Raw genomic sequence first — 14,517 nt, forward strand, 5'->3', positions numbered from 1 at the left:
CATACTTTACATGATTACAACATACTGTCACATACATTACAAGTGATGCTACATGGAGATGAACCCTGACGCAATAGCTGCTCTTTCCTTAGCAATTATATAATAATATAAGGCCCTTGGAAGTGCACATGCCCTGAATTTAAATTATTTAAATTATATTGTGCACTTCTGCATGTTTGTTATTGAAATGAGTTTGAATCAAACGGTGATTCCCTAAAAATGCTATCCATGTCCTAATGCAATAGCATAATTGTTTCGGATTGGTCCAGTTACGAATATTTCATCAGAACATATGCTACCTGTACTAGTAGATATATCTAATTAGATTTTTAGGCCTACTTTTTTATATCGTTTCGTTATCGTTAACGCAGTTATAGTATATGCCTACCTATATATATGAATTGTAATCGGATAACAATCGGATCTTAATATTCAGCGGCTGTCAACGTCATATCGAAAATATATGTTTGATGTGTATATGCTTTAAAACCACTGACAGCTAGTGCTTCGCAGAAAATGTAAGAGGTTGAAATACTCCAGACAGTCACTCAACAGGGATTAACGTTAGTTTTTCCCGTTTGTTGGACGAGTGGTGAGACTGCATTGGATGTCTTTCCAGTTCCGTTTTTCCATGTTTTGCAGGAAAGGGGAGGGGGCTTCCTTGTTGGATATTGTTTTGACTCGCAACCCCGTTCACCCGGAGGTTATGGAAACTGGATGATCCTCCGTTTAGCCTACTGCTAATATCTGGACAATGCACAGAGTCTGACCATCACGCGGCCTTCTAAGCGCCGAAAACGAGAAGGAGGAGAAACTGTCAATCGGCGGAAACGAACGTTACAGGTGAATTGCTTGTTGTTGGAGGCACTTGGTTACTAATCAGAGAAAACGGCCCGTGTTTATTTCTGTCTGGCAACTGTGTGACCTACAGCACGCCTGCGTGGAAACTAGCTAAATGTAACTACACAGAATGGATAGACTACCATTCAGGCAGCTAGTTGGCTAACTTCATTGCTAGCTACTGTATAGTAAGCGAATAGAAGGGTGCTCGAGTAGCCAATTCAGTGTTTTCTACCTTTCAGAATTCAGTTGGATGGCGTTGGCTAGCCACCTTTTCTGATGCAATTACGTGATAATCTGGATACAAGCCAGTCGATATCGCTTCATTTGTTTCGGCCTTGTTGAGACTTTTGTGCGGGTATGACGTTAGCTAGGTAACGTTAAGCCAACTAATGTTTGCGTTGGTTGGCTAGTTGGCTAACGTTATGCATATTTTACATGTTGGCTAGTAAATGCATTTTAGATACAAGATGGTTATCACAAATTACTTTCATATATTTCCAACGAGGCAATTATTCTAGCGAGGTTGATACACAAACAAAATGTCACTGGCAGCATGGGAGCCGCTGGAACTAGACTAGCTGGCTAACTTTAGGTAGCTAGCTTGTTACTAATAATACTGACGTGTGAAAATGACTGTGGTGGATGTCGCGTTGGGTTTGTCAGCCAGGCCAGCTATAACGTGATAGTTACATTTACCAAGTGTCAAACTGCTATTGTATAAGATCATAATTTTGATTAGGTAGTTTATTCATTTATTTAAACATAACGTCGCCTAGCTGCTGTTATATATCCCAATGTAAACCATCTAAGGCTAAGCTAACGTTCCAAGCTGGCTACAATAAAGAATGAATGATCCAGAACAGACACAATCAGCTTTACGATCCGTCCACATTCCATCGTCGTCTCTTGCTGTCAGACAAAACGTGTACTGACTTCAATAGTTACAGTAACGTAACATTACACGGATTATATTTTAGTTGTCTGAGGGACGAGGTGGCGGCGCCCAGACTCGTTACCTTAAATGAACCGATTCTGGCTGCAGACAGACTGCCCGGTCTATAGCTCCATTGTTAGTTTGGCCAGCTGTAGCAAGGCGAATATTTTTCTCTACCTTTTGTTGTTGGGTGTGTATGGACACCCATCAAACTCATTCTGAATTTTAACTGCTTCGAAAATGTGTGTTTTTTGCAAATGATTCCCCGAAATTAACGAACACAATTCATCACGGCGACGCATGCGGTTAGACTGACCCAGGCCGTTTCACGTCTACGCTTCATCCCGTTTCAGGGACTGATTTGAATAGTACACATTCATTATGCTCCCGTTTTGATGGTGAGGCTTCCAACAACAAGAAAAAAAAAAAAATTGTATATCAGTAATATATATGTATCATATCAGAGGGACTGATTTCCCTCGTATGTGGTTTCATTCTAACACTAGCCAATTCCTGAAGTGATGTTCTTATTTGGAAACCTCATATCAGAGGGTTGATTATGGTCTTATTGCCAAATTATATCAGGTGAACATATTATTATATATATTTTTAAATGAATAGTTCATATTTATTTGAGGACTTTTAATCAGTCAGATGAGTTCTATTACTACAATTTTCTCTACCAAGCTATGGCAAATTATTCATTGAAAGAGGTTACATCTTTAATTGATGAGTTGGTTGGTAGACCTACAACTCAAATCTGAAATGCTCAAAATTTGGAAACCTCTATGTATACGAATAAAAAAAACCACAGAAATACTTTGAAGCCACCTCTAAAATGAAGTGTTTATTAGACTTATTTTTTTAGACTTATTGGTCTTCTGCTGCTGTAGTGTATCCATTTAGGAGGTTTGACAGATGCTCTTCTTCATACCACTTCCTGTCAGCTTTGACCAATCCGGCCCTTCTTCTTCTCTTATTAATGAGGCGTTTTTGCCCACTGCTGCTCAGTTTTTTTGTTTTTTTTCCCTCCACCATTCTTTGCAAACTCTAGAGACTGGTGTGCATGAAAGTCCCTGGAGATAAGCAATTTTGGAGATACTCAACTCACCCTGTCTGCCCCCAACAATCATTCCATGGTCAAAGTCACTTGGATCACATTTTTCCCCCACTCTGATGGTTGATGTAAACATTAACCAAAGTTCCTGACCCATTTCTATATGATTGTATGCATCACTCTGCTGCCACACAATTGGCTGATTAGATAATCGCATGAATAAGTAGATGTAATAAAGCAGAAATGTTCCTAATAAAGTGCTCGGTGAGTGTATATACCTCCTGATACAGTACCTGAATTTGCACTCTTTACTCTGAGGACATAGAAGATGTTATAGAGGTGGAAACCTCAGTCTTTCCCCCTGTTGCATTAAAAAGTGAGTTTTGTTCTGAGCCTCTCTTGCTCCAGTGTACCTTATTTTGGGCTCGTCCCCATGATGTTCTCCGGTTAAGGAGTCCTTATTATTTTATTGTCCTAGTATTGGTAACTGGCTTGAAGCGCATTGTGGCTCTCCCTTTTTGCCTCATTTAATGATCATTTTAACCCACGGAGCTATGTGCAAACAAATCTTGTTAAAAGTTGATTGAATCTCAGCCATTAGCTTTTGTAGTCTTCACAAAATGAAATGATAAACTTATATTTGAAGCCAGCCAAGTATTTCTGTTTTCCCTGTGTTCATTAAGGTTTAAATGTACTGTTGAAATAATTGACGCTTGCCAGCCCTTTGGTCAGATGATTGCTTTCTCTTTTAATTGCACACATTGTTGTATTTGCCCATCTTATTTTATTATTTATATTTTCATCACTTTCTTCTTGTCTGCTGTGGGTTCTAGGGCATGGATTTCCCTGGGCACTTTGACCAGATCTTCCAGCAGCTGAACTCCCAGCGGCTGCACGGCCAGCTATGCGACTGCGTGATCGTGGTGGGCAGCCGCCATTTCAAGGCCCACCGCTCGGTGCTGGCGGCCTGCAGCACGCACTTCCGGGCACTCTTCACGGTCGCCGAGGGCGACGGCAGCATGAACATGATCCAGCTGGACAGCGAGGTGGTGACGGCGGAGGCCTTCGCCGCCCTGGTGGACATGATGTACACATCCACCCTCGTGCTGGGCGAGAGCAACGTGATGGACGTGCTGCTGGCAGCCTCTCACCTGCACCTCAATGCTGTAGTCAAGGCCTGCAAGCACTACCTGACCACCCGCACCCTGCCCATGTCCCCCCCTGGGGACAGGGCCACCCACCACCACCACCCGGACCAGCAGCAGCAGGGCCCCTCGGGTGGCTCCAGCTCTCGACTCCAGCGCTCCTTCTTGCTGCAGCAGCTGGGCCTCAGCCTGGTCAGCTCGGCTTTGGGAGGGACGGATGAAGGGGTCGAGGCTGGGCATGGGGGGTCAGTGGATCAGCGGGCCTCCTTCCCCATCCGCAGGTTCCACAAGCGCAAGGCCTCCTCCTCGCTGATAGCCCCCGAGGATCGGCAGAGGCAGAGGCTCCGTCCCCTCCTGGACCCGGAGGGCCCCCTGATCGTGAGGGTGCGGGGCGGGGACACAGACTCCCTCAAGGCCGGCGATGAGCCGAAGTTGGAGAAAGGCACGGACGAGCAGAAGTATGGAGATGGGACGGCGCAGGAGGACGCGCAGGTGCCCAGCCAATCGGACAGCGGGAGGGACGGTGGGAAGGAGGAGCCGGGTGACGGGGTGGCAGTTCAGGTGAAGGAGGGCGAGGAGGAGGAGGAGCCACAGCACGTTCGAGTGGTGGTGAAGGCCGAGCCCCTAAGCTCTCCCGAACCTCCCGACGAGACCAGCGACGTCACCTCCCAGGCCGAGGGCAGCGACCAGGCCGAGCCCGGAGCGGACAAGAATGAGCTGAGCCCCGAGAGCAGCGACCGTGGCTTTTCTGACCCCCAGTCCAGCACGGACCACATGGGGAACGTTCATGTGGCGGAGGGGAGCTCAAACAGGGAGGGTGTGGGTGAAGACCCCGGGTGTAGATTCTCAGGGGGCGGGGTACTAATGGGCACTGACAGTCTCGAGAGGAAGCAGGGCTTTAGCATCTCCAGCTTCCTGTGTGCTAAGGGCTTCGGCGAGCCTGGTCCCGGGTCTGGCAGGGATGACAGTCTTCCCAACACCACCACGTCCGAGTGCCGCCTGGACAGCGAGGCTGGCGGGTTCCTGCAGAGCCCGGAGTCACTCCACGGGCCGTCGTCTTCTTCTCTGGTGCATCCCGGCTCCCACCAGCACCCCCACCAGCACTTCCTCTCCAGTGAGCCGCACCCTTTCGCTGACGTCCACCCCGACGCCCTCTTCCTGCGGCCCCTCGAGGACGGGCTGGGCTACCGGCGGGTCGGGGCTGATCAATATGCCCTGGACTTTCAGCGTTCGAGCCTGGGCTTGCACTCGCTCGGCCACTCCTCCAGGGGAGGTGGGGGTGGGGCGAACCTGGTGTTCCCCAGTTACCGCCGTATCGCCCCCAAAATGCCCCCAAACGGCAGAGGGGGGTCTCTGAATGTAGACGGCACTCAGCTCCCGGATGCCTCTTCTTCCTCCGGCGCACCAGGGGGCGCTGTGCTCCTGAACGGGGTTGCTTACGAAGGGGCTGGGACCACTCGGGGTGCCCCCCAGTCCGTGCCGCCTCAACTGACGAGGGCATCGGCCGACGTCCTCTCCAAGTGCAAGAAGGCCCTGTCGGAGCACAACGTCTTGGTGGTGGAGGGAGCGCGCAAGTACGCTTGCAAGATCTGCTGCAAGACCTTCCTGACGCTGACGGACTGCAAGAAGCACATCCGCGTGCACACCGGTGAGAAGCCCTACGCCTGCCTGAAGTGCGGCAAGCGCTTCAGCCAGTCCAGCCACCTGTACAAGCACTCCAAGACCACCTGCCTGCGCTGGCAGAACAGCAACCTGCAGAGCGCTCTCCTCTGATCTGCCTCAAACCGGTTAGCTATATTTTTGCCCTCAATAGCACTCTGGGGGCAGACGGTTGTGTCAAAAGGGTAATCTCGCACCTGTGTGTTAGCTAATCAATCAGGGGAAGAAATAATTTAAAAAGAGCAGCGTCGTATACGGTAAAGGCAGCTTGGGCTCCCAGCAGATTTAGTGTTAAGGCCCGGACACACCAAACCGACGGTCGGCCGTCGGACGTCGGTGGCGCCCTGTCGGCCGAGTCTTTCCGGTGTGTCGTGTCGGCGTGTTTTGGAGGGCTCCGACTCCGATTCAACATGTTGAATCGGTGTCGGAGCCCCCGGAGCCGTCGATGAGAGAGAGCTCTCTGATTGGCTGTCCAGCTAGCGAATCAGTGCACGAGAAGAGAAACGGAAGCGACGAAAGCAAGCCATTCCAAAGTTACTATCACTACCAGACATAATTTTCGATTAGTATTACTAAATAGCGAGAGAACAAGGAAATTGCTGCAAACTGTTTGTTGTGAGCGAGATAATGGCTGCTTCTAGGTCCAACTCAATGCAAACGTATTCCCCGGTCTTCCGGTTTCCATTTTTTGAAAGACAAGAGTTATTACCGCTCACGCAGGCGCAGAACGTACATGCAACTCGGCTGTCGGCGGACCGTCGTTGCGGTGTGTTCGGCACAGCCAACATTAACGAGGCAATCTTTTTCGGCACTCCGCGGCCGACCGTTGGTTTGGTGTGTCCGGGCCTTTAGTCTGATTGTCTAACACAATCAGAGACCAGGGTTCAAGGCTCATCTTGTTTCGCTCACTTATAAAAACAATTACAAAATAACAAATTAGGCGGCACGGATGGTGCAGTGGGTAGCACTGCCGCCTCACAGCAAGGAGGTCCTGGGTTCGAATCCCCGTCGGCCGGGGCCTCTCTGTGCGGAGTTTGCATGTTCTCCCTGTGCTTGCATGGGTTTCCTCCGGGTACTCCGGTTTCCTCCCACAGTCCAAAGACATGCAGGTTAGGCTGATTGGAGAGTCTAAATTGCCCATAGGTATGAGTGTGTGAGTAAATGGACTGGAATGGAATGGACTGGCGACCTGTCCAGGGTGTATTCCTGCCTTTCGCCCAATGTATGCTGGGATAGGCTCCAGCCCCCCTGCGACCCGGTTCAGGATAAGCGGGTTCAGGTAATGAATGAATGAATGAATAACCAATTATATTTTAAACTTAGTTCAGGGGGTCTGGTGAAAGCCAATCTTAACTGAAATAGGTCCATTCAAGCAACTCTCAGCTTAGAGGGCAGAACAGAGTTTGCTTTGGTAGTAATGTCAAGCAAAACACGGCTGTCTGCCCTCTGGGTGCTGTTAAAGGAGTAACATGGTGGTTGAATGTGACACTTGCCAGTTGTCTTTAGGTAACAATAAAACAAATATGCATTTTATTTTATTATTCAGTCATTTAAATGTATTTTAAAACGTAATTTTCTAAACCTATATTTCCCGCTATAAAGGTTCACCCAAACTCTCTGGGCGTGGTAATGACAACGTTTAATTAGCTATGATTGACAGACCGTGCCCCTACTTTCCACACATTGCTGTTTGTTTTTTAAAGCACAATTATAACATCCTTATGGAAGCAAACTAGCTAGAAAACATTATCGAAAACGTCACCTAATGAAAGCAAACTAGCTAGCTAAATGAATATAACCAGAAATCGTCTAATTTAAGTGAACCCTAAAGTTCATCAAATATTTCCATTGTCTTGCCTGTAGGCCAGTGGCACAAACTGCGTGGATATGGGAGTGGCTATCCTTGTGTGACTTCTCCAAAACTAAGGAATGGACATATTTAATACTTTCATCATGTTTCTACAATGCCCTCTTGTGCAATTTGCATATAAAAACCTAGAAAGTGTGAGCAACCACCATTTTACCCCTTTAAGGGCAAAAAAATGGATCGAGCCCCCAAACAGTACCATACACATCACCCCCTTGGATCACAGGGTCCATTTGTGTGATAAGCACTGAGTAAAATATGTAAGAAATGGGTTATGTGGCGGTTTTGGGCTCGGGAGTCCTACATGACTTGCCAAGTTCTTTAAAAGAGATCCAAGATGCATAAAACATGAGATCCAAAAAACATGGTTGGTCAGAGCTGGTCAAGCTGGTCCAAAATAAAGCACCTTTTATTTGAACGTTAAATTCTCTAAACTTCTGGAAATGGGGCAACTATTGGCACTTTGCCTATATGTTTTTTGTATTAATGTTGCTCAGTTATAATTGTAAATTCTAAATGTATTTCTTTCTACACACAGAATCTACATTGTTGAAGGTTTAAAAAATAAATAGGACCTTTTTAATTGTAGGGAAAAAAGAAAATCCATGGATGTCCACATTTCCTGAAATCTATTCTACCTGGGTATTCATCAGGCTCTTGTTGATGAATTTAAAAAGTGTTTTGATACGGTTTCTGATTTTTTTTAGCCCCTATAGGTAAAAAAAATAAAATAAAATAAATAAAGTACTGGTCTCATTTGCACAGTCAGCTTTTAATGTGGAGGGAATTGCCTTTTGAAACCCAATAACTTCTTCAGTTACCTGATTCGGAATTACTTTGGAAAGCTGGAGATGCTGAAAATGGAACTGTGAGGCTGAATCTAAGGACTGCCTAAATCATGCTAAAGACTACAAACCTTGGGTTTCGAATCACCTTGTTCTTCCTTCTCGCTGATGTTACAGAATTTTGCCTGTGAAGGCAGGGTAGATGAACGATCTTGACTCAAGTGTGCAAACTACTTACCCTGTTCATCTAGATAAGAACAGCACATTTATGTCTTCTGAATCGTCTGTTTTGTTCATGTTTTTGTGTAGTGTCGTTGTCAACAGAATTTGAGCTCAACGTTTTGTTTGCCTAACGCCAAAAAAAGTCACAGTACTGGATAACTTTATAAGCAGTGATTTAATGCTAGTTTTACTCCGTTTGAAAGGATCATAACTATAAGGACTGTTCAGGAGATAAGGAAATATCCAAAAGTCTCCATTGTCAGTGTGTTGGAGTGTTCTTCTGTGCTATTGTGTTTTCCTCTAAACCTACTTTTAGTTTCATTCACTACTTGATTGTATGACATAATTTTACTTAATTGTTTTGTTTCAGAGAAGAAACCATTATAGTCACTGATTTATGACAATAGTGTTCAAGGTTCAGTCTGAAGCACAAAGATTATTCAATTAGTTGACACAGGACTGGAGCAAAGGTAAAATGAGACTGGTTGAGGAAGTTGTTATGCTTATTTATCACCAGTCGGCTCCCATTGTGCCTGAGTAAAAAACAAGGCCAGGCATTCCAGAAAAAAACAGAGGAATGTTTTTTTTCCCCATAAGATAATAAAATGATATGGCCCATATCAATAACCGGTATTAATCTGTCACATGCCGATATTTACCATGTTATAACACAAATGCATACTGCAGCCAAGATTTCACGCTTATGAAGTAGATATTTGCAGGCGTCGAGATGTGATTTTGACTGATTAAAAAGGATCCATACATTACACATAAAAACATTTTCATTTGTGCAAATTCGGCGGCACGGATGGTGCAGTGGGTAGCACTGCCGCCTCACAGCAAGGAGGTTTGCATGTTCTCCCCGTGTCTGCGTGAGTTTCCTCCGGGTACTCCCACAGTCCAAAAACATGCATGTTAGGCTGATTGGAGAGTCTAAATTGCCCATAGGTATGAGTGTGTGAGTGAATGGTGTGTGTGCCCTGTGATGGACTGGCGACCTGTCCAGGGTGTATTCCTGCCTTTCACCCTGGGATAGGCTCCAGCCCCCCTGCGAGCCTGTTCAGGATAAGCGGGTTAGGATAATGAATGAATGAATGAATTTGTGCAAATTTGCAGTGCATCAAAGACATCACATGTATCCAATGCTACGTTATCATATCGGTCATAATCTTAGATATGGGCCAATACTCATGTTTAGTTTAACCCTCCCGAGAGTGCCATATCGAACTTATGCCTTTTCAATCAATTAAAATGAATGCTATACTATTGTTTTGGGCCCCTACTAAATGCTCAACTTTCTCAACCAAAACCCCTTGGGATCAACTTCTTATAGGTTTTGGGACTGAAAGGGTTAAGTTACTGGCTGGTACCTGCACTACCGTGATATCTTCAGGGGGCGACATGGCTCAGACAGTAAGAGCAGCCGTCTGGCAGTTGGAGGGTTGCTGGTTCGATCCCCCGCCTGGGCTGTGTCGAAGTGTACCTGAGCAAGACACCTAACCCCCAAATGCTCCTGACGAGCTGGTCGGCGCCTTGCTTGGCAGCCAATCACCGTTGGTGTGTGAGTGTGTGTATGAATGGGTGAATGAGAAGCATCAATTGTACAGTGCTTTGGATAAAGGCGCTATATAAATGCCAACCATTTACCATTTATCTTCATTAATCCCCTTATTCTCAGCTCAAGCAAAAATGCTGCGTATAGTGGCTGCTGTACATTTGCGATTGTTCTGAGAAGGTCCTTTCTGGAAACCCGATAAAAATGAATGTATTTGAACTGCTATAAGAGATAAGCTACCTTGTCAACTGCTGTGTTTGTCATTTGAAGGTATGCGTTACCTTCCATTAAGCCAAATTGTGTTTGATGCAAGTGAGATAACGACATGGTTTTGTAACCAGAACAGTTCACAAAGCTTGGCTTTGATCCATGGCTATTGTTGTGTAGGTTATTGTTCCCATTGGTTCACATCTTTTTTGCGAAAAAACAAAATGTTTTCCCATCTTCGCTGTGACCCAACCAAAATGTTGGCTGCCTGACTTCCTCTCGAGGCTTTGTCTGTTTCTCCCACATTAAATACGCTTGACAGTTTACCTACAGATCAGCACCTTTTAGGGCTGTATTATTTAGCCCTATTTTAAATGGCGTATTATTCCCTTAGGGATCTTAGTTTGTATGCGTTTATGTTCATGGGGGGGGGGGGGGGGGGCAGGACTCAAGACTCAAGAACATAGACTTGAGAATCAGAACTACAGTATAGCTTTCAGTAATGTGCTTTGCCGTTAAAAAAAATCCCTGACATAGTGCATCAGTTAGTCACTGTTTACCAGTTAATGCCACAGAATGTTTGTTTTGATTAAGTTTCTTTCTTCTTTTTGCTATACAAGCTTCTTTGAATGGGAGTGCACTATCGTATTTATACGAGTACATATAAATATGGCTTCCAAGTTGTATGGAAGAAATTTAGGTTGAAACGGTAAATGAGAGACTGCTTACGGACATGAAAGTTATTGCCTTACAAATCTCTGGGCTTTTGAAGCAAGAGGTATGAAATGCCAAAAGTGAAGAACAGATTTCTGTCTCCTGTATACAGTAAGTGTTGTTTAACTCTTAGAGTACTTACAGGTTTGCTACTTTGTAGAAAATGAACTAAATAATGCAAACTATGTATTTCATGTGTTGTCTAAATTGGAATAAAGTTTAAAAATTCACAGTTCCTTTTCAGCAAGTCATTGCACCCACCAGACGCCCCACATTAAACAGGCTATACCAGAGCCATTAGACAGGTAACAGAAGTACGCACAATTTAGTTTGATTTTTTACAGATGTGGTGTAGGTGAGTGCAGAATCCTTTGCATACCTGTTCATGGCTGTGTAAATAGTAAGCTGTCAGTTCATGTCAGTTCAAAACCATTAACAAAACCATTTGCCACATGTTTTCCTGCTAAAAAGATTGTGCCATTTTATTACCAATTATTTACATTAAAGAAGGTTGACCAAATATAAACCTCTCAATGCACATCCTGGTGGGCTTTACCCTGGGTCAGAGGTGTCCTGTGTTAGAGATGTCAGGGAAAGTTGCAGACACAGTCTCAGACTTTGGACCCATCTATTGGAGTCTTGGTTATTATTTATGGTCTGGGATAACATGGTAATTTAGTCTATAGTCCAGTGGAGTACAGTAATAACTAAAGCCCAAAGGCTCTTTAGCATGCAGATTTTTCCTTGTTCCTCAAAAAAACATGGCCTCCAGTGCTACTAGGTGAATACTGATATTCTGAGGTTCAGTGTTGTGCCTCTATTATGCTCCGTGCAGTTTTACCATAGCTATCTCTATTTGGTAAAGAAAAATAATTATCAAGAAATGTTTTTTAACCTCTATTAACTTTGAAATGTTAAAGGACACCTGAGGGATGCTTTTTGAAGAACATTCACAAGTTTGTTTCCAGTTACCAACTCTAAAATCCATTTAAATCAGAGTTTGATAGTTAACTGTTTCTTGAGAAAGCTATTAAGGGAAATTAGCTGCAGGGTATGTGTTTGCGAGTGCAAATGTCAATGGCCCTTAGAATACGTTGATATATGCTTGACACATCCAACCAACCACCTGCCTGGATGATGTTTTCTCAGTTATAAACCATGGATTGTGTCTTGAGTAGAGCAGTAAAAATTGGATAACACCTGGAGTGTTTTCATAAACTAGCTGAAGGGGGACAGGAGAAGGTGAGCTCACTGCATGGCTTTGCCCATCAGGCCTGCTCACACAGCCTGTGACAGGACTCGCATTCCTTCTTGGAGAATTCTCCTGGTCACAAATGCCTTCAGAGGTCAAAGGTCATCTCACAAGACTCTGATCCATTCTGCAGAACAGATAGGAGGATCCAGTGGCCACTGGTCTGTGTACAGTACTACTGCGCCCCTCATGGCAGTTTTTGTGCGTCATCTTATGTTTTGTCGTGTGTTTGTCTTCTCATGTGAAACAAAGCAGGAAGCCTCTGTATAAAACAACTGTCAAAACAACAGAATAGTTGAGGGTGTATTATGTAAACGGCACAGTGGTGAACAAAAAATATTCACATTGTATTTTAATAGCACTGCAGATTGAATATGTAATACATTAATGCAAACTATGAAAACTATTCTGGTAGGTGTGTGCTTCAGAAAGGAATTAATTTGCATACATTGGCAGTTATTTTATATTTATATGGTCTTTTATTCAGTGTAAGTATTTACAGATATTCAACATTAACGTCACACAATTCTTCTAAATTTAGAGAAAACCATGTCTTTGTATCTATTTCCTTAATACTAGCTGAATGCACATAGCACCACAGCTGACAGAGCAGAATCAAAATGTACAAATTGTTGTTATCAGCCATGACCTGCAGATTTCTGAAGATTGTTCGCATAAATGTTTAATTTGTGTTAGATGTGTTGACCATGAAGACCAGTACCACATGTTGTGTCAATAGCAGACTATTAAGAGCTGCAAAATGTATTTAATATTTCTCCAGTGTAATTAGAACAATTTAGCTGGGAGGAAAATAAATTAGGGGAAAACCAGGAAGCCTTCTGGGTTCAAGAAACTCTACATTATGCAGAATCCATTAGCCACGTTAAATTACACTTTCACAGTTGAGAATACATTGTCTGGAGGATAAAATTAAATATTGATCTGGATTTAGTGAGTTGTCTTACACTATCATGCAGAAGAAAAGTACTAAGATATCTGCAATCTTTAAATGTGTCCAGGCATATCATTGCAATACAGTATTTTGCTTACTGAAGTGCTGCATGGAAATTGAAATTAAATATTAAAACTATATACAGTGGTGTGAAAACGTGTTTGCCCCCTTCCTGATGATTTCTTATTTTTTTGCATGTTTGTCACACTTAAATGTTTCAGATCATCAAACAAATTTAAATATTAGTCAAAGACAACACAAGTAAACACAAAATGCAGTTTTTAAATGAAGGTTTTTATTATTAAGGGAGAAAAAAAAATCCAAACCTACCTGGCCCTGTGTGAAAAAGTGATTGCCCCCCCCTGTTAAAACATAACTGTGGTTTATCAAACCTGAGTTCAATTTCTCTAGCCACACCCAGGCCTGATTACTGCCACACCTGTTCTCAATCAAGAAATCACTTAAATAGGACCTGCCTGACAAATTGAAGTAGACCAAATGATCCTCAAAAGACATCATGCCGAGATCGAAAGAAATTAATTGAGATCTATCAGTCTGGAAAAGGTTATAAAGCCATTTCTAAAGCTTTGGGACTCCAGCGAACCACAGTGAGAGCCATTATCCACAAATGGCGGAAACATGGAACAGTGGTGAACCTTCCCAGGAGTGGCCGGCCGACCAAAATTACCCCAAGAGCGCAGTGACGACTCATCCAAGAGGTCACAAAAGACCCCACAACAACATCCAAAGAACTGCAGGCCTCACTTGCCTCAGTTAAGGTCAGTGTTCATGACTCCATAAGAAAGAGACTGGGCAAAAATGGCCTGCATGGCAGAGTTCCAAGACGAAAGCCACTGCTGAGCAAAAAGAACATTAAGGCTCGTCTCAATTTTGCCAGAAAACATCTTGATGTTCCCCAAGACTTTTGAGAAAATACTGTGTGGTCTGACGAGACAAAAGTTGAACTTTTTGGAAGGTGTATGCCATTACATCTGGCATAAAAGTAACACCGCATTTCAGAAAAAGAACATCATACCAACAGTAAAATATGGTGGAGGTAGTGTGATGGTCTGGGGCTGTTTTGCTGCTTCAGGACCTGGAAGACTTGCTGTGATAAATGGAACCATGAATTCTGCTGTCTACCAAAACATCCTGAGGGAGAATGTCCGGCCATCTGTTCGTGACCTCAAGCTGAAACGAACTTGGGTTCTGCAGCAGGACAATGATCCAAAACACACCAGCAAGTCCACCTCTGAATGGCTGAAGAAAAACAAAATGAAGACTTTGGAGTGGCCTAGTCAAAGTCCTGACCTGAATCCTATTGA

The 14,517-nt window shown here is 44.1% G+C and overlaps 1 protein-coding gene across 2 annotated transcripts; it reads left to right on the top strand.

Moving 5' to 3' along the window:
• The first annotated feature begins 626 nt into the window (after positions 1–626).
• On the top strand, positions 627–8,190 carry LOC133135563 (zinc finger and BTB domain-containing protein 5-like). 2 transcript variants are annotated; one of them, XM_061252649.1, is made up of 3 exons: positions 627–843; positions 3,668–5,766; positions 8,095–8,190. In XM_061252649.1, exon 2 carries the CDS (start codon positions 3,671–3,673, stop codon positions 5,750–5,752), a length of 2,082 nt encoding a protein of 693 aa, XP_061108633.1. In that variant the 5' UTR covers positions 627–843; positions 3,668–3,670; the 3' UTR covers positions 5,753–5,766; positions 8,095–8,190. The 2 variants fall into 2 exon arrangements, with proteins under 2 accessions (XP_061108633.1, XP_061108631.1); XM_061252647.1 differs by having other exon boundaries at positions 3,668–8,190.
• The last annotated feature ends 6,327 nt before the right edge of the window (positions 8,191–14,517 follow it).

The sequence above is a fragment of the Conger conger genome, chromosome 8, assembly GCF_963514075.1.
Source record: "Conger conger chromosome 8, fConCon1.1, whole genome shotgun sequence".
In the NCBI taxonomy this organism is placed as follows: Eukaryota; Metazoa; Chordata; class Actinopteri; order Anguilliformes; family Congridae; genus Conger; species Conger conger.